At 43.4% G+C, this 23,415-nt stretch overlaps 1 protein-coding gene across 1 annotated transcript in view; it reads right to left on the minus strand.

Moving 5' to 3' along the window:
* Positions 1–23,081, minus strand: part of LOC111139345 (adhesion G protein-coupled receptor G4) — an 84,939-nt gene extending 61,858 nt beyond the window's left edge. Inside the window, 3 exon segments of the mRNA XM_022491611.1 lie at positions 1,212–7,082; positions 21,060–21,674; positions 23,042–23,081. Coding sequence (XP_022347319.1) covers positions 1,212–7,082; positions 21,060–21,674; positions 23,042–23,081 — 6,526 coding nt within the window.
* Positions 23,082–23,415: the final 334 nt, after the last annotated feature.

A 23,415-nucleotide genomic window follows, 5' to 3' on the forward strand; every position in this document is an offset into this window, starting at 1 on the left:
AGATGTACTATTACATTTTTGCTTTAATTATTTGGGCAGTTTCCTGACAGCTACACAGTTGATGGGCATTCTGCAAATCCCCCAAATCCTCAGTTTTCATTAGCCAACACATTTCCTAGTCCATTTCATGGTGAAGCTGAACATTATCTCACAATATCATTTGCCCTGAGAAAATATTTATTTCTTCCTGTGACTTTCCTTCTGTTCAGGTTTTTCTCTCTTTTCCTCCTTCTCTTGTCTGGTCCTGTCAGATTTCAATTTTGGAATGTTAGAAGTTGAAAGGACATCCAATATTGGAATGACATGGAAGGTAAATACTCCCCAGCCATGGATAAGCTTTCCAAGCCGGCTGGAGGCGGAGAATGTAGAAACTAAGGCCTACGAGGCATTCAAACAAACAGGCTAGAGTATCTCCTGGTGTTTGCTGGTATGTAGTCATCATGTCAGACCTAAGGCCATGTAGTTCTTTACTGGGAGAGGCAGAAGTTCCTGATCATGTTCACACTGGCAGAGACAGAGTATCAGGAACAAAATGGGTAGAAAGTGTGTTTAGAAATGTCACCATGAGGGCGCCTGCATGGCTCAGTTGGTTAAGCGACTGCCTTCAGCTCAGGTCATGATTCCGCAGTCCCAGGATCAAGTCCCACAACCAGCTCCCTGCTCAGTGGGGTGTCTGCTTCTCCCTCTGACCCTCTCCCCTCTCATGCTCTCTCTCATTCTCTCTCTCAAATAAATAAATAAATAAATAAAATCTTAGAAAAAAAAAGAGGGGTGCCTGGGTGGCTCAGTCATTAAGCATCTGCCTTCGACTCAGGTCATGATCCCGGGGTCCTGGGATTGAGCTCTGCATCCAGCTCCCTGCTCGGCGGGAAGCTGGTTTCTCCCTCTCCCACTCCCTCTGCTTGTGTTCCCTCTTTCACTGTGTCTCTGTCAAATGAATAATTAAAATCTTTAAAGAAAAGAAAAGAAATGCCACCGTGAATGACAAGATACATTTACATTATATTTCAATAAAGCAAAGCTAAGCAAGATGGCTAGAGAAGTCTGTGTTTGGACAGGGTATCCCCTGCACCCACTGTCTGAAGGAGAGAGGAAACGTCTATACCATTCTTTATCTTTTTCTGCCTTCAGAGAAATGGCTGCCTTAGAGAACACGTGACCCATTGTGCATGCGTTCTGTTAGCGATGCGGACTCCTATTGCAGAACATACCCGTGGACTCAGTGGCAGTAAGGGAAGTCACTGTTTCCATAGGCAGAAAAGAAGATGTGGACTCCAGCCAGGCTATCTCAGAAGAGGAAGAGAGTAGTGAAGACACAGACGCTGTGGAAGGATGCGTTACTTCAGTGGATGTGAGTGGAAATAAGGCTGTGGTAGCGGTAAGTGTGGTGGTAGTTATATTTGGAAGGGAGTCCAGCATGGGCTTAGGAAGAACTAAAGAAGGGGATGTTGATGCAGCTGGGATTCTGCTCCAAGCAGACGTTCCTATGGGGCTAGGTGGAAGCTCAGAACTGATAGATAGGGTGTGGTGTATAGCAGGAGGCGACCTACTCATTCTGTTAAAGGGTAGAGGTTGAGACACGGTCCTGGAGTTGGCAGCCACAGAGGTTCTGGAAGATGCCTCAGGGGATTTGGAAATGTATGCACCATCAGCTGTGATTTTTATAGATACGGGGAGAGAAACTGGGAAGCCAGTAGTGATACTGCTCACTGTAGGTTCAAGAGTGGTTTGGGTGGGCACAGTGCTTACAGCAGCAATGGGTAGTGTTGTAAAGTTAGTGAATGAGTGCACTGGCAGGGTGTCAGAAGTCAGAAAGGAGGACTTTGACACCTCTACTGGAGAAGAAGTTACAGTGTGAGGGGTACCGGATACAGTTGCCGGTAGAGAAGCCGGAGGGAGAGCAGGTAAAATCCAAGCCAGTGTGGATGAACTAGCAGCCTCTGAAAGTACAGATCCTGAAGTGGCACCAGAAGGAGTCCATGCGAGTGTGCTCCCAGGAGTCACAGGTGTAGCTGTCTTCTCAAGGGTGTGCTTAATGTCAGCCAAAGTGATAGGAGTAGATCTTGAAGATGTTGGTGATGAAGGGCTGTCAGACATCCCCAAAGTAAGAAGAATTCCTGACATGGAAATTGATGACTTTGCCATAACATCTCCAGACACAAGACCAGTCTGAGAGGGTGTGGATGTTGACAAAGACCCAGGAACTAGGTATGGAGTCTCTGTTTCCACCTTATGGGGTGCAGGTATATAAGTACTGGTGGAAATTGGAAATTGAGAACCTTTAGCTGTGGGTGTGTTCCAGGAAGTCATAAGCAGAGACTGGGCATTACCAGATGTGATCCTTATTCCCAGAACTGGAAATTCAACCATTTGGGTTGTAAGAAGGAAAAAAGTCTCTGAAGTGGAGAGCTTGGCTTTAGTACTATGAGGTGAAGAAAGAAATGATGTCAACGAAGGTGGCATTGTAATGGATGGAGTCCATGGAGGATGCAAAACAGGGGTATCCACAGATGTGGCTCCTTTTGTTAGTCCAGCTGCTGAAGTATTTTCTGACAAGGATGTCATCTTTTCTGTACTTGAAGAAAGGTAGGTGGTCGCTTTTACCCTTTCTGTGGGGCCAGAAGTGCTCTTAAGGCTCGCCAGAGATGGGGAAACCTGAATATTCAATGAAGTATGGAGATTATCTGATGGAGTAGATGAAAGCACACTTTCAAGGGCAGCAGTTCTGGAATAAGTATTTGTGAGAGTGGTTACTGTACTACTGCCTCCGGGAGAAAAGGATCCATTCGTAGTCCCAGATAATATGCTCAGAGCTGTGGTCTCATCTCTTTGTGATGTCTGTCGAGTTGTTGATCGAAATGGTGAAAATGTGGTCGTTGGAATGGAAGAAATAGCTTCAGTGTTCCTAGAACCGAGCTCTACTCGTAGATTAGAGGTGCCTATGGATGGAGTCGCTATCTCCGCCATAACAGTGGTTGGAATGGTTTTCACAGAGGGAAAATTTGGCTGTGTCGGAGAGGAAAAGGATGTAGGTGTGATCCTGGAGGACACCTCTGTCATTCCTGAAGTAATGGAAGCAGAAGAAGACAGTGCACTTTTTGAAGTAGGCCCAGGTGCAACATCCAGTGTCAATGTTTGTAGGGTCATCATAGTCCTAGGGGCAGTTGAGGACAATAATGAAGACAATGGTCCAACTCTTGTGGAAGTGTCAAAAGAAACAGCTGGAGGTAAGAAAGCAGAGCCATTAACTGACATTGAGGGCATCTCAGACATAGGCCCAAAAGTGGCCAAAGAGGGACTTTTCAAAGAATCTGGATGTGTTGTTTTAGAAGATTTCATTATTGGTATCGTGGGAGTGTCAGAAACTCTTTTGGAGCTGAAGGCAGCGATACTAACCGGCAGTGAAGACATCTGATAGGTAGGAGTGGACGTCACCACAGAGGTTTTCCCATCAAGTGTCGTAGGTGCATTTGGAGCAGACAGGGCTGTAGTGATCCCATCAGTGGAGATGACTGTAAAATCAGCACTAGATGGTCCAGTTGTGGAAAGAGACAGGAACTCAGGAGAGGTATGTGTGCTTTCAGAAATGGGAGAGGCAACTGAAGTCACCTTAGTTTGAGTCTTAGGGGAAAGCAAGTATGAAAGAGTTGTGTTGACATTTACAGGATTGGACATTCTAGTTGTCCTGGAAGTTATGGTGTCTACAAATGAAGTATCCTGGTGGTGTGAGAAAGGGTGAGTCACAGAGGTGGCACTCACTACCATTTTCTCAGTTCTGGGAGTATATACTGAAAGGGCACTGATGCCTTCTTTTTCAGGAGACAGAAATCTGGTAATTGTCAGAGCTTGTGAAGGGAGGGCTGTTTTCCCAAGACTGGTAGACATTTCTGGAATGTGAGCATCTACTGTGTGACTTGAGATAGAGGTAGGTGTAGTCTGTATAGTCCCAGAAGTGGGAGAAGAAGCTGAAATCCTGTCAGGTGGAGCTGCAAGTGGAAACTCTGAAGGTGAATGTGTTTGGTGACTGGAAATTGTTGGGCTCTCAGCAAATCCCGTATCTGTTGTTTCCAAGGATGAAGTACTCTGGGAGTCTGAAACAAAAGGATTCTCTGATGGGGGCATTTCTGTCACCTTCATAGTTCTCGAGGTGTTTCCCAGGAATGTGGTCATCTGCTCTTTGTCAGAAGATAAGGCAGAAACGTCAGTCACTAATAGGGTGGGGACCAGTGTGTTTCCAAGACCTGTTGAAGATTGAGAAATGGGACCATCTACTGTAAGCTTATTGGCAGAGATGTGTGAAGATACGGTCTCATCAACAACAGAAGTTTCTGTGGAGCCAGGAGCCAAGCTAACAACAGCCCTACTGTGGCTGAAAATGTACGGAAGGCTGAGAGCATGGGTAGAAGTCTCCTTCCCTTGTGATATGGGCTGGGTTGCTACTGGTGTAAACATAGTTGAGGTCACATGGGTAGGGGACACAACAGGAATGTTGTCAGGGAGAGATTTAGAGCAGACAAGAGTGGGTGTAAATGGGGTTACTGTGTCAGCTGAGGTGAAGAGAAAAGTGGTCTCAGCCTTAGTTGCCACAGGAGTGGGAGGTCTCCACGAGGGGACTGGAGTCCCTGTCAGAGAGGGAACTGTCATGGGTGTCATCCTGACAGAGAACACTGTGGCTTCTGAAGTGGTGGGAATTGAGTGTCTGTGGGTAGGCACAGGATCGCTGGTTGTTGAAGCTGTCTGATCCAATGGTGACACTGAGGTTGTGGTCACCATAACTGATGGCACAGGGGCTGCTGAGGAATGGGTAGCAGTAGGCTGTGGAGGCAAGATGCCAGCAGACAAGGACATTGCTGTAGGGACAGTAGCAAAACTGGTCCCCGATATCCTTGTGGTAGAAGTGCCCAGGGGCTCAGGGAATGTCTGTGTGCTTCCGGAAATGGGAGATGGAGTTGGATTCTCCTCAGGTGGAGCTTCTGAAGTCCAACGTGCTGTGTGGGTGTGGGCGGAATTAAAGATTTCTGTGGTTCCATCGTATGAGCTCTTACGTGTGGTTTTCATCGATTTTGTAGAAAGCCAACTTCCTCTCACCTCAGTGGTTGCAGTTTTAGTATCCAACGGGGTGGTCAACTTTTCTAAGTCAGGAAAAGGGGAAACGGTGACAGAAGCTGTTACCATTTGTGCAGATTCATCAGCTGCTTCCAGCGTTGTTGCAAATGGGGAAAGCTCAGTTGTCACTGCTATAGTTGATTTTCCCTCAAGATAATGGGAAGTTGTTTCTGTCCTTGTCGCAGGACCATTGCATCCTTGTGTTGTTGCAGACTCTGGTACAAGAGTTGTTGTCTCTCCAAATGCAACTGTGGCATTTGTCTCTGTTAGTGTGGTCTCAGAAGTGCTCTCCTCAGTAGAAACATTTGGTTCAACGTTAGCAAGGGTAGATATTATATCTACTGGTGGAACAAATGTCTCCCTCGTTGTTGAAAGAGGCTTGCTTCCACCTGCTGTGGGCAGAGACGTAGTTTTTAGTCGCAAGGTGGTAAGTTTAAACTCAGGCAATTTGGTTATAGATATCGTTCCCGAAACTGTGGAAAAATTAGCAAACCATGAAGTCATCAACGTGGATAGAGCTGTCGCGTATCTGTCTGTACTAGCACCAGCAGTAATACTAGCATCAGTGATTGTGGCAGCCTCGCTTTTTGAGGGGCCTTCTGGTGGGATAATAGTAGTACTAGTAGGGGGTGAATGTCCTGCATTAGAATCGCTCCCGTGGAATGCTGATGTCTGCAGGGGCTGGTCTAGCCCGGGAGTCCACGTGGTTTCATTGGTAGAGAACAGATGGGCACCATCATGAGTTATCCATGTGGGACCAGACTCAGATGCCTTAAACGTGGAAGCTGACCTAGTAGAATTCAAAAGAAGCATGTTTCCTCCACCTGTGGGTGTGTTCTGGGTATATACTGGCCCAGGTGTTATGGGGGGAAGCAGAGTGTCAGCCACCACTGGTGCAAGTGTGACCCCAAGAGTCAAGGCTGTATGTGTAGTCTCAGTGTCAATAACTGGCTGTGCACTCTGAGCTCCAGCGAATGGGGAGGATGTCCTGAAAGAAAGGGCCACAGAAGAGGCCCTTTTTGGTATGGAGGTAGAGACTTGATCTTCCATTCTTGATGAAGAGACCTCCTGGAAATTTGTAGATGTCAATTCTGTTTCAGCCGTGAGCATAGGCATCACCTCAATAGGCCTAGTTGGGAGCATTTTTGATGCTGGAGATGCTATTTCCATGTCAGTTGTTGCCAACGTGGGTGCTGTCTGATTTCTAGGAAATATGGAATCCACTGGAGCAACCGTGGAGTTGAGCACAGACTCGGGTGGGAATGTCAATGCAGTCCCAACGTGAGTAGTTGTAGCTGAAGTCTCTTCCACCGAACACCAAGGTACTGTTCCACCAGCTGTAGAGGCAAGAAGTTCCTGGCTAGCTGTGGAGATTGAAAGTACATCAATACCTGGGGATTCATGTTTGGGCCAAGATATTGTAGATATGGGTTTTGACTCAACAGAGGAGAATGAAGGTATTGTCTTCATAATGGTTGACTGAGATCCAGTCACTGAAGTTTTGGATATAATTGAATTCTTGGTCAGTCCAGAAGTGTGTAGAAAATTCGTAACTGTAGTTGGATGAAAAGTCTTAGTAGCAATGGCTTCAGCCACTTTTGTTGTCCTTATGCTCTCTGAAGATGGAGACTTAGTTATTTTCATGGAATTGTTAGTAGTGTCTATGGAGGTGCTCTTGGTAGGCAGAGGGACGGCTGCTGAAGTAGACAAAATGTGCGCTGTGAATCTGGTTGTCTCAGCTATGGGTGTCTTTAAAAATTTTGGTGCAGTCATTGTTTTCAGAGGTGGAGATGTTGTATTGGAATATGATATGGTTGTATAATAAGTTGCAAACACAGGCATGCTTTTAAACATCACTGTAGAAGAATATATTGTCTCTTGCGGTTTTAGTCCAGTAACTTGGGATGGAGTTGTCAAGTCTATTTGTTGTGGAAGAATTGTGCTCATTTCTTGAATTGTTATATTTTCAGAAACAACTGAAAATCAGAAAGCATGTGTTACTTTGGATTTGGCTTTAAAAATCAGAGACAATTCTGTTAGAGCTCTATAATTTTTTCTCATGTTTTTAAGAGGAGATAAGTATCAGATATAATCAAGCCACCTGATTACTTGGTTTTTCTTAAGATGATTTTCTACTTTCTAAAATCTCTATATGGTTCTCAAAATGCCTTCATTATGTAACAAGTAGAAGGACGTCCATTTCAGGGTTGCCTGGGTGGTTCAGTTGGTTGTGTCCAACTCTTGATTTCGGCTCAGTTCATGATCTCATGGTCATGAGATCGAGCCCCACATTGGGCTCAGTGCTGTTCATAGTGCCTGCTTAAGATTCTTTCTCTCTTTCTCTCTTTCTCTCCTCTGCCCCTTCCCAACCCAGCTCATATACTTGCTTTCTCTCTCTCTCTCTCTCTCTTTCTCAAAAAAAAAAAAAATTTCATATACAGGATGGGTAGGAACAGGAAGACAGTGAAAGCTAGGAAACTTTTTAGGAGGCTGGTAGAGTCATCCTCCTCACTTCATTCCCACCAACTCTGGGCCAGCACAACTCTCCATCACCTCCGTACCTGCATTTGAGCAGTCAAGTACTGCTGGACATGGTCACACAAGGGGATGAACTAGTATTTCTATCAATTCATCATCACCAAACCCAAATAAGCCTTTCACACTGCCCAGTCTACTTTTCTCTGGTCAATTTTGCTGCTACTCTGTGCAGTAACTATTTAAAACCTTCCTCACTGGGGTGCTTGGGTGGCTCAGTCAGTTAAGCATCTGCCTTCGGCTCAGGTCAAGATCCCAGGGTCTTGGGATGGAGTCCTGCATTGGGCTCCCTGCTCAGTGGATAGCCTGCTTCTCCCTCTCCCTCTGCCCCTTCCCCTGTTTGTGCTCTCTCTCTCTTTCATCAAATAAATAAATAAAATGTTAGAAAAATAAATACGTAAAATAAAACCTTCCTCATTATCGAACTCTGCCCCTACATGTTTATTAAGTACCTGTGCCCCTTCCTTCATAGAAAAACATAACTGATCAGAAACTCAGCACCACCTCAGTTAGCCCTCATCAGCAGTTATCTCTCCTTTCCCCAAGGAGCCTTTCCTTCCTGATTTAAAATATCTTCCAGTCTCTTACAACATAAAAATAAAAGCCCCACATCTCTCTGCAGGTACTGCCCTATCTCCCTCCTCCTCATCACATCACTTTAAGAAAGGTTATCTATCCTGACTCTCTCCACCCTCCTCAGCCCCATTCTTTAGCCCACATTAGTCTGGGTTTTGTCTTCATTCCTCTGCGTGGCACCCACTAAGGCCACCAATGGCCTCCCTGAGAACACATACTTCTCAAGTCTTCATCTTACTTGATCTCTCAACAGCTTCTGACAATGTTGACCATTCTGTCCTTCTTAAAATACTCTTTTCATTGATTTCCATGACATAACATGCTCTTGGGCTTTCTCCTAACCCTCCAGGCACTCCTATTTTATGTCCTTTGCAGATCCATCCTATTTAACCCAGTCATTAAGCATTAGAGTTCTTCAAGACTTGGTCCCAGTATCTCTTCTCTCTACCCTGTGGTTCCTCCATACACCTCCATATTCGAGTTTACACCTGTACACAAATGAAAGTCAAAGTTATATCTCTAGACCAGATCTCTATTCTGAGCTCCACAACTGCTTACTTGACATCTCTTGGATATCTCATTAACCCCTCAAACTCTATCATATGCCTCAATTTGAACTCATTTTCTTCTCTCCAAACTGGGTCCTCTCAGTACTCTCTCAGTGAATGGCATCATCATACATTCAATTATGCAAGCCAAAACCCTCTCCCTTGGTCTCCTTCCATTTCTCTCTCACCTGCCATAGCCAACCCATAATTTTGCCCTATGACTCTTATCTCCTAAATAGCTCTTGACTCTGTTTCTCTCCATCTTGATCACTTACCACCCTCACCAAACCACCATCAGTCTCTTCACCTAAACTCTGCAATAGCCTCCCAACTGAACCCTCTGTCTTTTTGATCTTTTTGAAATACTAATTTGATCACGTCTCTCTCTCTCTCTCTCTCTCACACACACACACACACACACACACAAACTTAGCTCCCTTTAGTGGCCTTCCATTACTCCTAGGATTAAAAAAAAAGTGTGTTTCTTAATAGAGCTTATAAAGCTATGCACAGTTTGGTCCCTACTCAAACTGTCCAGCCTCACTCTGTGTGAGAAGCTTTCTCTCTTGTTTCTTGGACTCCAGCCCACCAGTTTTATTTTAATTCTCCAATACTTGGTGTTCTCTTTCCCACCACAAGACCGCTACCTACCCTGTACTGGGAGTGTGCTTCCCATCCCTCTTGATCTGATTAACTTCTCATCCTTCAGAGTTCAGCTCATGCATTGCTTCCTCAAGGAGGCTGGCTACCTTCCTTAGCTTCCATGACTAGGTCGAAACAATCTATTCTAGGCTGTTGGGACACCCCACACCTCTTCTTCAGAGTAGTTGTCACTGCTGCAGGTTTATATCAGTGCGTGCTTATTCCCGTCTGTCCTCTTCACTACACCGTATGCACAGGGCCTGGCACATGGGAGATGTCCAGTAAAATTTGCAGGCTGACAGAATAAGGGGATGATGAGGACTTGGAATGAAATAAGAGTAGTGTGGGGGATTCCTAAAGGAAGAAGCAACAGGTTATGGTAACAAAGAAGCTTACAAGATGAAGAAGACAAAGAAATCTCAGAGGACGCAAATTTTGCTTTTGGGCAACTTGGAGAATGTTGATAATCATAGGAAATAGGGAAATTGGGAAGGTGGCCTCTCTCCGAAGAAAAATATGCACTTCTGACTTGGATAAGTGGAACTTAGGGTGATGGAACATCCAAGCGAAAATGGCACATAGTAAAATTCAAGACTGAGTCATAATTTTTCTCCGGTTCAGATCACCCAGAATGAAATCATGCATATTTACCATTGGGAAATTAGCATTTTGAATTTATCCACCTGGGAAGCATATTACTTATGATGTAGAAATAATTATGGTGGTAGACCATCTACCAACTTGTTTCACTGTCTTGAGCATTCAAATCGCTTTTAATTTGCATAGATAGAAATTCTGAGATGTGTGTAGGATGTTCTTTAGGATTTTGTGGTCATTAGGAAGTGGGATGAATGACACTCAGAAGCCTGCAACTGACTGTACAGACAGAGTTGACAAAAGTCACACACGTATAAAGTCACAACACACGCATGCAAAGGGAAAAGTCAGAGTTAGTAGAAGAAGTACTCTCCCACTTAATTTTACAACATCATTTCAATGATCAGATATCCACATTCTGTCAGACTTTACCAAGAAACTGCTATCCTTCTGCAGCACAACATTTATGTCAAGACTTCTGCCTCAAATGTGTCCATAACTACAAGTAGAGGGTGAATAGTCTGGATTTTGGTTTCCATTTTTGCAGAAGGCTTTACCACAGCCAACTGGCTTTGCAAACTTTTTAAAGGGTCACTTATACCACACTTGAGGAGTGTGGCGTCCCAGCTCCTTAATCACTCTCCAAGAATACACTAATTCTCGCTCTTTTACAAGTGATTCGTGATGGAGCTGCACTCACTTTTTAGGAAAACAATAAAATACCGAATACCACAGAAGTCCATCTTCTTTGATACAATATTCAAAGAGCACTGTTCCAGGAGTCTTAATGAGTAATGAGAAACTCAGAACACAGAGGTTGGGAGTTAGGTATGATATTTGTACCTAAAGATGGCTGAGCTGTAGATATTAATTGTAAGTAATTGTAAATGCTTCCAGTAAGCATTTGAAAAAGATGCATAAAACTTAGGAAAGGAGGGGGATGCCTGGCTGGCTCAGTCAGTGTAGCGTGGGATTCCTCATTTCGGGGTTGTGAGTTTGAGCCCTACATTGGGTGTAGAGATTATTTAAAAAAAAAAAAAAATCTTAAGGGACCCCTGGGTGGCTCAGTTCATTAAGCATCGAACCCTTGGTTTTAGCTCAGGTCATGATCTTAGGGTCACGAGAGTCAGCCCCTCATCAGGTTCTGCACTCAGCAGGGAGTCTGCTTGAGATTCTCTCGTTCTCCCTCTCCCTCCCCTGGACCCCTCCTCCCTCCTTCTCTCTCTCTCTCTCTCTTCGCTCTTTCTCTGTAAAATAAATAAATAAATAAAATCTTTTTAAAAATAAAATCTTTTTTTTTTTATTTATTTGACACAGAAAGAGAGAGAGAGATCACAAGTAGGCAGAGAAGCAGGCAGAAAGAGAGGGGGAAACAGGCTTCCTGCTCAGCAGGGAGCCTGATGTGGGGCTCAATCCCAGGACCCTGAGATCATGACCTGAGCCAAAGGCAGAGGCTTAACCCACTGAGCCATCCTGGTGCCCCAAAAATAAAATCTTAAAAAATACTTAGAAAAGAAAAAACAAATGAGTTGAACAAAATTGCCAAGCAGGTAACATTTTAAGTACCAGATATCTCTTAGAAAATAGTGCAATTTACATTGCCTCACTTGAACCCAAAGCCTGGATGTCTATTTTTCAACAACCCTCCCATTGAATCTTTCAGGTGAGAGGTTTTCTCCAGAAGGATTAGTGTACCAAATTTCTCCTCTAATGTCTTTTATTTTTATGATTTTGTTTATTTGACAGAGAGATAGAGAGCACAAGTAAGCAGAGCAGCAGGCAGAGGGAGAGGGAGAAGCAGGCTCCCCACTGAACAAGAAGCTGAATGCAAGGCTTGATCCCAGGACCCTGGAATCATGACCTGAGCTGAAGGCAGAGGCTTAACCAACTGAGCCACCCAGGCGTCCCTCCTCTAATGTCTTTATTCACAAAGACTCCTGTCTTCCTTAATTTAAATCACAGAAACATAGAACTAACTCTTGGCAATTGTATTCAATCCCTTCATTTAGAGACTAGGCCCAGAGAGGTACAGTGCTGACAGGATGAGACTTCCACAGATGAAACATGTAGAGAAGTAAGACATTGTGTGTCAGAGTTTTAATTATCTAGCACCCATAAGTGCATGCCCTCAATTTATACAGAACCACCACAAACCTAGGAGAAAGAAGAGACTCTACCTTAAAAAAAAAAACTTAGATAATAAAAGCCAAGTTCTGCAAGTGCTGAACAGCTCAAGAATAAGCAATCACCCAAAACTACGCGACATAAACCATAGAGGAGAGTATCACTGTGCTAAACTAAATTTTAAAATTTTTTTAAATGGGCAAAAGACACAAATAGTTCACTGAAGAGGATGTACAAATGGCAAATAATCATAGAAAAGGATGTTCAGTGTCATTAGGCACCAGGGAAATGCCAGTGAAAACCATAATGAAACCGCACTACACACTTACCAGAATGGCTAAAACAAAAATTAGTGGCAACACCAAATGCTGGCAAGGATGGGAGAAACTGGATCACTCATCCATCGCTGGTGGAAATATTAAGAAGGTACAGCCACTTTGGAAAACAGCCTGAAAATTTTGTGCAAAACTAAGTGGGTGGGGTGCCTGGGTGGCTCAGTCGGTTAAGCGTCTGCCTTCTGCTCAGGTCATGGTCCCAGAGTCCTGGGATCAAGCCCCGAATTGAGCTCCCTGCTCAGCAGGGAGCCTGCTTCTCCCTCTCCAACTCCCCCTGCTTGTGTTCCCTCTCTCGGTGTGTCTCTCTCTGTCAAATAAATAAATAAAATCTTTAGAAATCTAAAAAATAAAGTTTAAAAAAATAAAAATAAATGGGCAACTACCATACAGCTCAGCAATGGCACTCCTGGGCATTTATCCTGGAGAAATGAAAATTTGTGTTTACACAAAAAACCTGTACACAGAGACTCCTAACAGGGTGTGGGTGTTTTTAGGGGGAGGGAGTAGCTACAGCCAAAAATTGGAATCAGTCCAAATGTCTTTCATCAGGTGAATGTTTAAACACACTGTGGTACATCCATACCATGGAATCTTGCTCCACAATGGAAAAGAACAAACTATGGATACATATAAGCTGGGCAGATCTCAAGGGGGGCAATGATGCTGAGTGGAAAAAATTCAATGCCAAAAGGTTACATACCATCTGATTTCATTTACTAACACTTTTGAAATGACAAACTCCTACAAATGGCAGACAGATTAGTGGTTGTCAAGGGTTAGCGATGTGGAGAGCCGAGGGAGGTGGAGAGAAAGGACAGGAGGGAGGTGGGTGTGTTCATGAAGGGCAACGAGGGGGATCCCTGAAATATTGAAAGTGTCCACTACCTTGACTATGTTGGTAGATGCACAAATCGACACAGGTGATAGAATTATATAGAACTTAATACACACACACACACACACACACACACACACACACACACGAGTCCAAGTAGAACTAGGGAAATCTGAGTAAGATTAGTGAATTGTATCAACATCAATATTCTGGTCATTATACCAACAACTTTGTGAGATGTTAGTCTTGGGGGAAACTGCGCAAATTGTACAAGGGATCTCCAGCCACATGTGAATCTACAGTTCTCACAATTAAAAAAAGGCAAATGCAAAAACCCACATCATGCATGTAGCTGAGTGATAACCGAATGTCCATCCCTACTGGAGGGACCACAGAAACCATGGAGTCAGGCCTCCATCTTTGAATGGCTTGCAAATGCGTTTTGCCACATTCATTCTGTTCCCGTTTGTGAACAAGTGATCATTTGCACAATTGATTTGCATGAGCTTTGCTATCTCTGTAGTTTAAAGTGGGGATAATCCATGCTAATTCACAGCGGCCTGTGGGCTTAATTGCCATTTGCTCCTTCACTCTAGACAAAATTGTATTATTGTAATCATTGGGAGCTGGAGAACAGAGGTATAGAGTCGCTGAATATTTATGAGGCATTTTGTTGCAGATGTACCTGCCAAGAGAATATTAAATAGAACATTTGCTAAGGTACCAAATTCTGCCTGTGATTTGGGTATATCACCTCATATTAAATCTTTGTGTTTTTCTAGCCTACATATTGCATCTGGTTTTTTTCTTTCAATCACGAGTGTGTTTATTAGATTTGTGAGATAATAGTGACCAGGAACCGCCACAGACAGATCTGCCTGTGAGGTAGAAAAAATATGAAATGAGTATCTTTAAGATGATGAGAATATATATATGTATATATATTTTTTTTTTTTTCAAAATGGTGTCTGTATTCAGTTTCCAGGCAAGGCATGAAAAATGAATTCTGAGATAGGGAGAGAGACAGGCTAGAGCTTCCATCTCTGAATCTATAGGAGAATGTCACTCTGTGCATGGGAATACAAATAAGAAGGTTCGAGCAAACTACAAACAGCTCTTGCTTATCTTTTTTGATAAAAACAAGGATAGCGCAGAGAATTGATACACAAGGGCCAAACCAAATTGCCTTTTAGCTAGTAGAGCCCATGACCATGGAACCTTTCCTATCAGAGCTGACAATTGCTTAGAGGGCTTCCTAGTGGGCCAAACAAAGGTCTTAGAAAGTGCATAAACTATATAATCAATTTCTGCATATTCGAAGAATGGTTAGTTTATAAAGTGATTCAAAGCCGCTGGAACATGAGATCAATTAATACCTCTTAGCAACTCAATACCTCCACAGATACAGGGACCCTGGGTTTTGATACAGTGCCGATTTCCCAGGATGGACTCAGCTCATGTTATTTCATTCTTTTCAAAGGTGATTTCTCCAGTACGTATCTAGGAGTCATTTCATCTGCATATCTTTGGGAAGACTCTTCATCTTCATACATCCTCAAGTCTGAACAAATCCTTTGTTGGGCCATGTGTCTGGGCTAACATGAAGCAATTATGCTAAACATACTTGGAGAGGAATTTGAGCTTGTGATCTGTCCCTAATGGTCACTTCAAGAATTTCCTTGTCACCATCCATTCCTTTTCAAAATACGGCAGACTTTTGTCACGGCTAAAACCTGGAAACAGCTTAAAAGTCCTTCAAAGGGAGCTCGATGAATAAATTATAGGAGATCCCTATTCCGTCGTACTAATCAGCATCCCCCCCCCCTCAATAAGCAGGCAGCTCTATATTCTATATTTTCTGATATGGGAGTGCCTCCAAAATATATAATTAAATGGATAAAAAAGATGAAGACTATGAGCATATAATGATGATCCTAACTTTGAAAAAGAAAAACAAAGGCTATATTCACGTAAACCCAAGTTTTCAGTTGTTCCTGCAAAGATAAGTAAGAAATTGTTAAAAATCGTCACTTTTAGGGAGAGGACTTAGGGTAAGAACAATATTGATGAGAAAGGAGGCTTTTCTTTTTAATTTCTATCTTTGTGCATTGTTCAAATTTTTACCAGCCTATCTACTACTTTTACTTTAAAAAATAAATCCATTTTAATGAATAGTTAAAGTAATAAACTAGGAAAAATGGTGACAGTTTAAATTGCAAAACTTCTATCTTTTGCCTTGAAATTCTACTCTTACAAGCGTGTCCTATGAAAAAACAAACCCACATATACCAAGATGTATGTACAAGGATATTTGTCACAGCATTATTTAAAACTATAAAAAAACCCTATAAAAAATCCTATTAAAAAAAAAAACAACTTTTAATGCCTGTCAGTGGTGAGTTAAAGAAATCAGAGCACATCTGTAAAATGGGTATATGTAGCACTAAATATGCATGAGGTTGATCTAAATGTACTGATGTGTCCATGATAATATTAAGTTATAAAATACATCAAGTGTAAAATATTCTGTATGTATGTACATATTATTTTGGTTTTTTAAAAATCTTGTATATTGGCTTTTTTTAAAGATTTTATTTATTTATTTGACAAACAGAGATCACAAGTAGATAGAGAGGCAGGCAGAGACAGAGAGTGGGAAGCAGGCTTCCTGCTGAGCAGAGAGCCGGATGCGGGGCTCCATCCCAGGACCCTGGGATCATGACCTGAGCTGAAGGCAGAGGTTTTAACCCACTGAGCCACCCAGGTGCCCCTTATTTTGTTTTTTTTTTTAGGACTACACACACAGGTGAACACTTGTTACAAAGCCATTTTAAAAAATCTAAAAGAACAGACACCTCTGTGGAGAGGTTTTACTTCATAGTTCATGCACTTTGTATTGTTTGAGTTTATAATAAATTCCATATAATAAACAACCATAATGTATTGCACTCGTGATTTTTTTTTAAGATTTTGTTTTTGGGGGGCGCCTGGGTGGCTCAGTGGGTTAAGCCTCTGCCTTCGGCTCAGGTCACGATCTCAGGGTCCTGGGATCGAGCCCCGCATCAGGCTCTCTGCTCAGCAGGGAACCTGCTTTCCCCCCTTTCTCTGCCTGTCTCTGCCTACGGGTGATCTCTCTCTCTCTCTCTGTGTGTGTCAAATAAATAAATAAAATCTTAAAAAAAAAGATTTTGTTTTTTGGGGGGCACCCAGGTGGCTCAGTCGGCTACAAGTCTGACTTTGGCTCAGGTCATGATCTCAGGATCCTGGAATTGAGACCCTTCATTCAGATCCCCACACAGCGTGGGGGGGTGTTGCTTGTCCTTCTCTTGTTCCCTTTGCCCCTTCCCTCACTCATGAGTGCACACTCTTTCTCTCTCTTTCAAACAAATAAATAAAATATTTTTTAAAAAGATATTTTTCGGGGCACCTGGGTGGCTCAGTGGGTTAAGCCTCTGCCTTCGGCTCAGGTCATGATCTCAGGGTCCTGGGATCCAGCCCCGAATTGGGCTCTCTGATCAGCAGGGAGTCTGCTTCGCCCTCTCCCTCTGCCTGCCTCTCTGCCTACTTGTGATCTCTCCGTGTCAAATAAATAAATAAAATCTTTTTTAAAAAATAAAAAGATATTTTTCTTTTAAGTAGACTCCATGTCCAACGTGACGATTGAACTCACGACCCTGAGATCAAGAGTGACATGCCCCCCTGACTGAGCTAGCCAGGCGTCCCTAAAGGTTTTGTTTTTAAGTCATCTCTACACCCAACGTGTACACTGAACTTACAACCCCGAGTTCAAGAGTCCCATGCTCCACCAACTGAGCCAGCCAGGTTGCCCCCTGCATTTGTAATTTGTAAAAATAAAGAAAAGGGGACGCCTGGGTGGCTCAGTTGGTTGAGCAGCTGCCTTCGGCTCAGGTCATGATCCCAGCGTCCTGGGATCGAGTCCCACATCTGGCTCCTTGCTCGGCGGGGAGCCTGCTTCTCCCTCTGCCTCTGCTGCCACTCTGCCTGCCTGTGCTCACTCTCTCTCTCTCTCTCTCTCTGGCAAATAAATAAGTAAAATCTTAAAAAATAAATAAATAAAGAAAAGATGCTTAAAAACACCTCCACAGCTAAATCCCTAATGACTGGCAACTTCGCTGTTGTTATTATTTATTACTGTGTTGTTTAAATATTCCTGAGACATCGCCAACTCTTGTGAATACTTGTTTATTAAATCCAGGTAGGGTTCATGGTTTTCAGCAAATGTTCCCCAAAAGCCTTGTTCTCATGAATATATAAATATATACATATATAATTTATGGGTAAATAGATTTATTGAGATTTGTAACCTAGCAATGTGCTCATTAAAATTTATTCCTTAAAGGTCATAATCCTTCTATAGACCATAAATACCAATTTATTAGGCAAAAGCTGAGCTAGCCATGTTGTAATCAGTCGTATTTATTCATGTAAGTGTCCCCTCTCCCCCAGATGTCACACGGCCAGGGCAGAGGTAGAAGAAATTCTATGGTGTTACAGCTCCTTCAGTGGTGAGCAGGCAGAAGTGAAAAGAGCACAAGATTTGCAACCGGATAACTTTTTGCTCAAATCCCAGCCCCACTGTTTATTTAATAGGTGACATTAAGCAGTTTTTCCTAACCTCTTTGAGCCTCTCTTTCCTCATCTATAAAATGCCTGGCACGTGGAAAGAACTTCGTAAAAAGTAGCAATTACCATGTTATTTTTGAATAGGAGGGAAACTATAGACTCTGTCCTTGGAAAGAGGAATCCATCTTGCCTTTTTAGTACACTCTCAAACCTTTCAAGGGCTCTGCCCAACTATCGAGGCCATTCCGGACCTCAGGTTAGAAAGCCCTGGTCTAAGGTTTAGAAAGAACATCTGAAGACACCTGAAAAGTAAAAATAATATTTTCTACTCCTTTTTCGGGTTGTCATTTTAGGTTGTGCTTTCTTTTCCTTTTTGTTGTGCTGGAGTATTGGTGTATTATGCCTACCGGAACCCAATCAGACCAAGAGGATAGGATGTTCATTAAAGAGGGTACAAAAGACCAAAGTAAATGAGGGCTGTCTTGCACTTTAACAACATCAGCTAGATTTCGTGATTTGCCAGCAAAGTGGTAGGAAAGGCCATGGCAATTCACTGGCCAGATTAGGTTTTCAAAGACCACTGCTAAGCATAAGGATTTAATAGAGCCATACTTCCGGTTCTTTAGATCAAAGATTAAGTAACTTTAAACTGCTCTGGGTGAGCTGCTCAGGCTTAACCTACTAGTCCCTAGCTCCATTTTGTAATCAGAGCCAGCGAACACTGCTCTCTTTTATTTTCAAGGCTTCAGAAAAGAGAAAAACCAAATGTCTCCAGGTAGTCACTCAAAGGAATAGCTTTCCTGTTTCTTTGCTTTAGTATCATCTCAAAGAAACCCAGAAGCCCCCTGGAATGTGCCTCTGCCATTAATTCAAACTGCTGGTGAAAATACATCCCCGAAGTCTGTGAGAACTTATTAGGCGTGGATCTAACCCCCATTCCCTCGATACCACCCCCAATCCCTAAGAATCGTGAATAAAACCTAAGAATGAGTACACATTTCAGGAAATGAGGGGGGAAAAAATCTCATCTTGATCCTGTTATCACTGACTTTACCCACGCTCAGGACCGCTGCTGCCAAGGTTGGAAAAGATTGGATTTGAGGGGAGAACAGGGTTGGACAGAGAAAACCAATCGTATATTCTCTCATCGAAATTAGAAAGAAGGAGAAAAATATATGTGTCGTTCCAAGCAGCCGTTCCAAGAACGCCATCCCAAAAATTTCCTAACATAATCATTGCTCATGAAAGAAAAATGAATTTGTTTATAAATCCCATTCCTTGCTAAAAGGAAACAGGACTCTTTGGTAAAAATGGTTGATTCTTGCGCTGAGCAGAGAAAGTACAAGATGAGCCTATAACATCTTGTGCTGAAAGTAAGGAAGTACTCAAAAAATGATGGGAACGTGGCAAAAGGACACAAGAGCCAGATGGAATGACTCCCACTGGCCCAAACTGGGCCAATTTGAACATCAAAATAAATGATAGCAACAGATTGTAACCCATTGAATAAGGTAAGAATCCATGAGTTCATGCTGGTACAGACACGTAACAACTGAAGGAATATCAAAGTAAATGTGGAAGAAGAAAACACTCTTCCTTGCAATAGAATACTACCTAATAAATGTTGAAAAATGACAGAGTTTTAAAAATCAATGTTTTGGGACTATTGTATAAGCCATTGAGGCAAGCATCTTCGATAGATGTAAAACTACTGGGTGACAGTTTATTAACAGGGGCGCCTGGGTGGCTCAGTTGCTTGAGCATCTGCCTTCCATTCTGATCATGATCCCAGATTCCTGGGATCGAGTCCCGCATTGGGTTCCTTGCTCAGCGGGGAGCCTGCTTCTTCCTTTGCCTGCTGTTCCCCATGCTTATGCTCGCTCTCTCTGACAAATAAATAAAACCTTTTTAAAAAAAGTTTGAGAAGGGGGCGCATGGGTGGCTCAGTGGGTTAAAGCCTCTGCCTTTGGCTCAGGTCATGATCCCAGGGTCCTGGGATCGAGCCCCGCATCGGGATATCTGCTCGGTGGGGAGGCTGCTTCCTTCCCTCTCCTCTGCCTGCCTCTCTGCCTACTTGTGATCTCTGTCTGTCAAATAAATAAATAAAATCTTAAAAAAAAAAAGAAATGATCAGTCCTTTTTTAAAAAAAAAAGTTTGAGAAGAACAGGATATTTACATAGCCTCCAAATATCTCCCCCCAAATTGGGTTTTTTAAAAAAAAATTATTTATTTGAGGGGGGACGAGGCAGAGGGAGAGAATCCTCAAGCAGACTCCCCACTGAGTGCAGAGCCCAATCCCACGACCCATGAGCTCATGACCTGAGCGGAAACCAAGAGTCAGACCCTTAACCAACTGAGCCACCCAGGGGCCCTTTCCCAGAAATTGGTTATTAATTTCAGAGGGAAAAATAGTAACAGTGGAGAAATCTAGAAAAATAGCTATAAAAGAAATTAGTAGGACAATTTGAATATTGATGATGGATTAAATACTGATATTATATCAAGGTACAGCAGTAAGAGAATGTCCTTATTCTAAGGAAATACACACTGAGCTATTTAGGGGTAATGAGGCGCTATGTCCATAACTTACTCTTAAAGGATTAAGAAACAGATTGTGTGTGTGTGTGTGTGTGTGTGTGTGTGTGTGTGTGTGTGTGTAGGGAGGAGGAAAGAGAGAGAGAGGAAGAATAATAAAATCCGGGGAAACAAAGTAACAATCAGTGAATCTGGGTAAAGAACTTGTATAAATTCCTTGTCCTGTTGTAATTTTCTGCAAGTTTTAAATGATATCAAAACAAAAGACAAAACACAAAGAGAAAGAAAATAGTCTTTGCTCTACGTTAAAAAGCAGATAGGGGCGCCTGGGTGGCTCAGTGGGTTAAAGCCTCTGCCTTCAGCTCAGGGCATGATCTCAGGGTCCTGGGATCGAGCCCCACATCGGGCTCTCTGCTCAGCGGGAAGCTTGCTTCCTCCTCTCTCTGCCTGCCTTTTTGCCTACCTGTGATCTCTCTCTGTCAAATAAATAAATAAAATCATTTTAAAAAAAAAAGCAGATGAAAAAACTGGCAACCTTGGGCCCCTCTGAGGAAGACAGAGCCTTGGCCCAGAGTGGATTATCCAGACTAGCGAACAGAAGACCAAGCCTTGCCAAGGAGGATAGTTGAGAAGTTACTCACAGCAGCGCAGTCTCGTGTCAACAGTTGGGGTGATCTCGTTGATGAGCCAAACATCTTCTTCCCAGCTAACAATGTTTCCACTCATGCACTTGAGAAACTCCTCATTTTCCAGGATGTGGTCCCAGAGCTGAAAGTAGTACAAGCTGCCTGTAAAGCCAGGCAGGGCCCTTCCTACCTGGCTGTCCCGGTTCGTAAGAAAATGTCCTAGAATCAGAGTCCCATTAGGTGTCAGGCTTTGTGGTTGATCCATCATTACCAGTATCCTTTCAGTATTCAGGAAGAGCTCTAATCTGCCCTTCACACCATCCCATACCAAGCATACCGTATGCCATTGAAAGGGAGTCAGGGGGTAACGGATATAAAAGGTCTTGCCCAAGTTGTATAGTATTAGCTGCTGATGGTCTCCTCCAAGTCCAAGGTCTATGGCTTCTCTGCCCAGGAAGGCATTATTAGCAATACAGGAGAAGGCCATCCGATCACTTAATTTGTCCTCCACGAACACCAGGTCAATGCATGCTGTGAGTCGACTGAGTTCAGGAACTGTGCCGGCCAGGCTCACATACGTGTCAGCTCTTCCATAAAAATCCAGTCTTTTTTCTTTTAGGGAAAATGCCTCTGCCCAAATTTGGGGAAGGGGAAAGAGAAAGCAAATGAAATTTTGATAACAAAAATTCAATTGTATCTTCTTTAGCCACATAGTCAATCCCAGATTACACAATGCTATTTGTTATGAGTCAACACGGGTGCAAACAAAAAAAACCAACCCAACCCCAAATAGTGGATATACAAAAATCATCTCTATTTGACACTGGCATGTGACATTTTCCGGCAGAAGAGTCTCTTCCTAATTATATTTTGCCTGGGCTAATATGAAAAGTCAGATTAGTGCTCCCAGAGCACACACCAGCTGGACAGTGTGGGGAAGCAGCTAGAAGTATTTAGCTAAGTTGGCAGAGAGGCGGCCAAGGAAAAGGCAGCTTGGATTTAAAAATCTGCTGCACATAACCTTCACTCGTGTAATCAAAAGATAGCTCTTTCCATCTACCTAACTGCCTTATTAGATTCATGGTGCAACAGCAATTTATTTCTCCAATACCTTTTCCTGAGCCAAATTACCTGATTTATTTGGTCTCTGGAGACTGCTTCTCACTGAAGGCTCCGACAGAGGCCTGGAGGATGACCAGTTGGATAATACTGAAGCTGCAAGGCTTCTGTTTGTCCTCAGGAATGGGAGAAATGGCACTGCCCTGAGTGTACTCCGACTCCTTCCTTCTGTCTCTTCACCAAAAGGCCTGCATATCTTTAAGAGGTTCTGGAGGGGGGCGCCTGTGAGGCTCAGTTGGGTGAGTGTCTGACTCTTGATTTCGGCTCAGGTTGGGATCTCAGGGTCATGGGATTGAGCCCCACGTCAGGCTCCCCACTCAGCAGGGAATCTGCTGGTTTCCCTCTCCCTTTGCCCCTGCCCCTGCTATCTCTCTGTGTCTCTGAAATAAACAAATCTTTTTTTAAAGATTTTATTTATTTGTTTGACAGACAGAGATCACAAGTAGGCAGAGAGGCAGGTAGAGAGAAGGGGAAGCAGGCTCCTCGCCGAGCAGAGAGCCCGATGCAGGGCTGGATCCCAGGACCCTGGGATCATGACCTGAGCCGAAGGCAGAGGCTTTAACCCACTGAGCCACCCAGGCGCCCCTAAACAAATCTTTTTTTATAAAAGTTTTCAGGTGGCCATGGACCCAGTTACCACTGGCTCTGGAGTCAAAGAACCTGAGTTGGAATCTCAGGTCTGATGTTCATCTGCTGTGTAACTTTGAGCAAGGACCTTAACCTCCTGATGCCTCAACCTTTGCTTCAGTAAAATGGGGATTCCAGGCCACAGTATGTAACACAACTCAGGGAGCCACCGTTTACACTATAATCTATGCCAGATAATAGCCTTATCTACTGACAATACAAAACTGTTTGAAAATTAAGGGCAATGATGCCTGCAAAGCCCTCTCGAACATTGTTGAAGAACATGGCCATCCGCCATCACCTGGGTCAGCTCGCCGTCCTGGAGTCCCAGGATGGAGCCCCACATCTGGCTCGCTGCTCAGCAGGGAGTCTGCTACCCCTCCCCCACTGCTCCTTACCCTGTTCATGCTCGCTCTCTGTTGCTCTCCCTCGATCTCAAATAAATAAATGAAGTCTTAAGAAAAAAAGAACATGTCCATCACTACAGTCATTTGGTGGGCAATTTGGCAATATCTACAAAAATTTTAATTGAGTGTGCCCTTTGCTTCCTGGGAAGCTATTGGTGAATCATGATACTATCACCGTGACAAAGCTTGCACCCCAGGACCCGAGGCAAATAGCTGAG

The sequence above is a fragment of the Enhydra lutris genome, unplaced genomic scaffold, assembly GCF_002288905.1.
Source record: "Enhydra lutris kenyoni isolate GAN:26980312 unplaced genomic scaffold, ASM228890v2 scaffoldscaffold101, whole genome shotgun sequence".
NCBI lineage: Eukaryota > Metazoa > Chordata > Mammalia > Carnivora > Mustelidae > Enhydra > Enhydra lutris.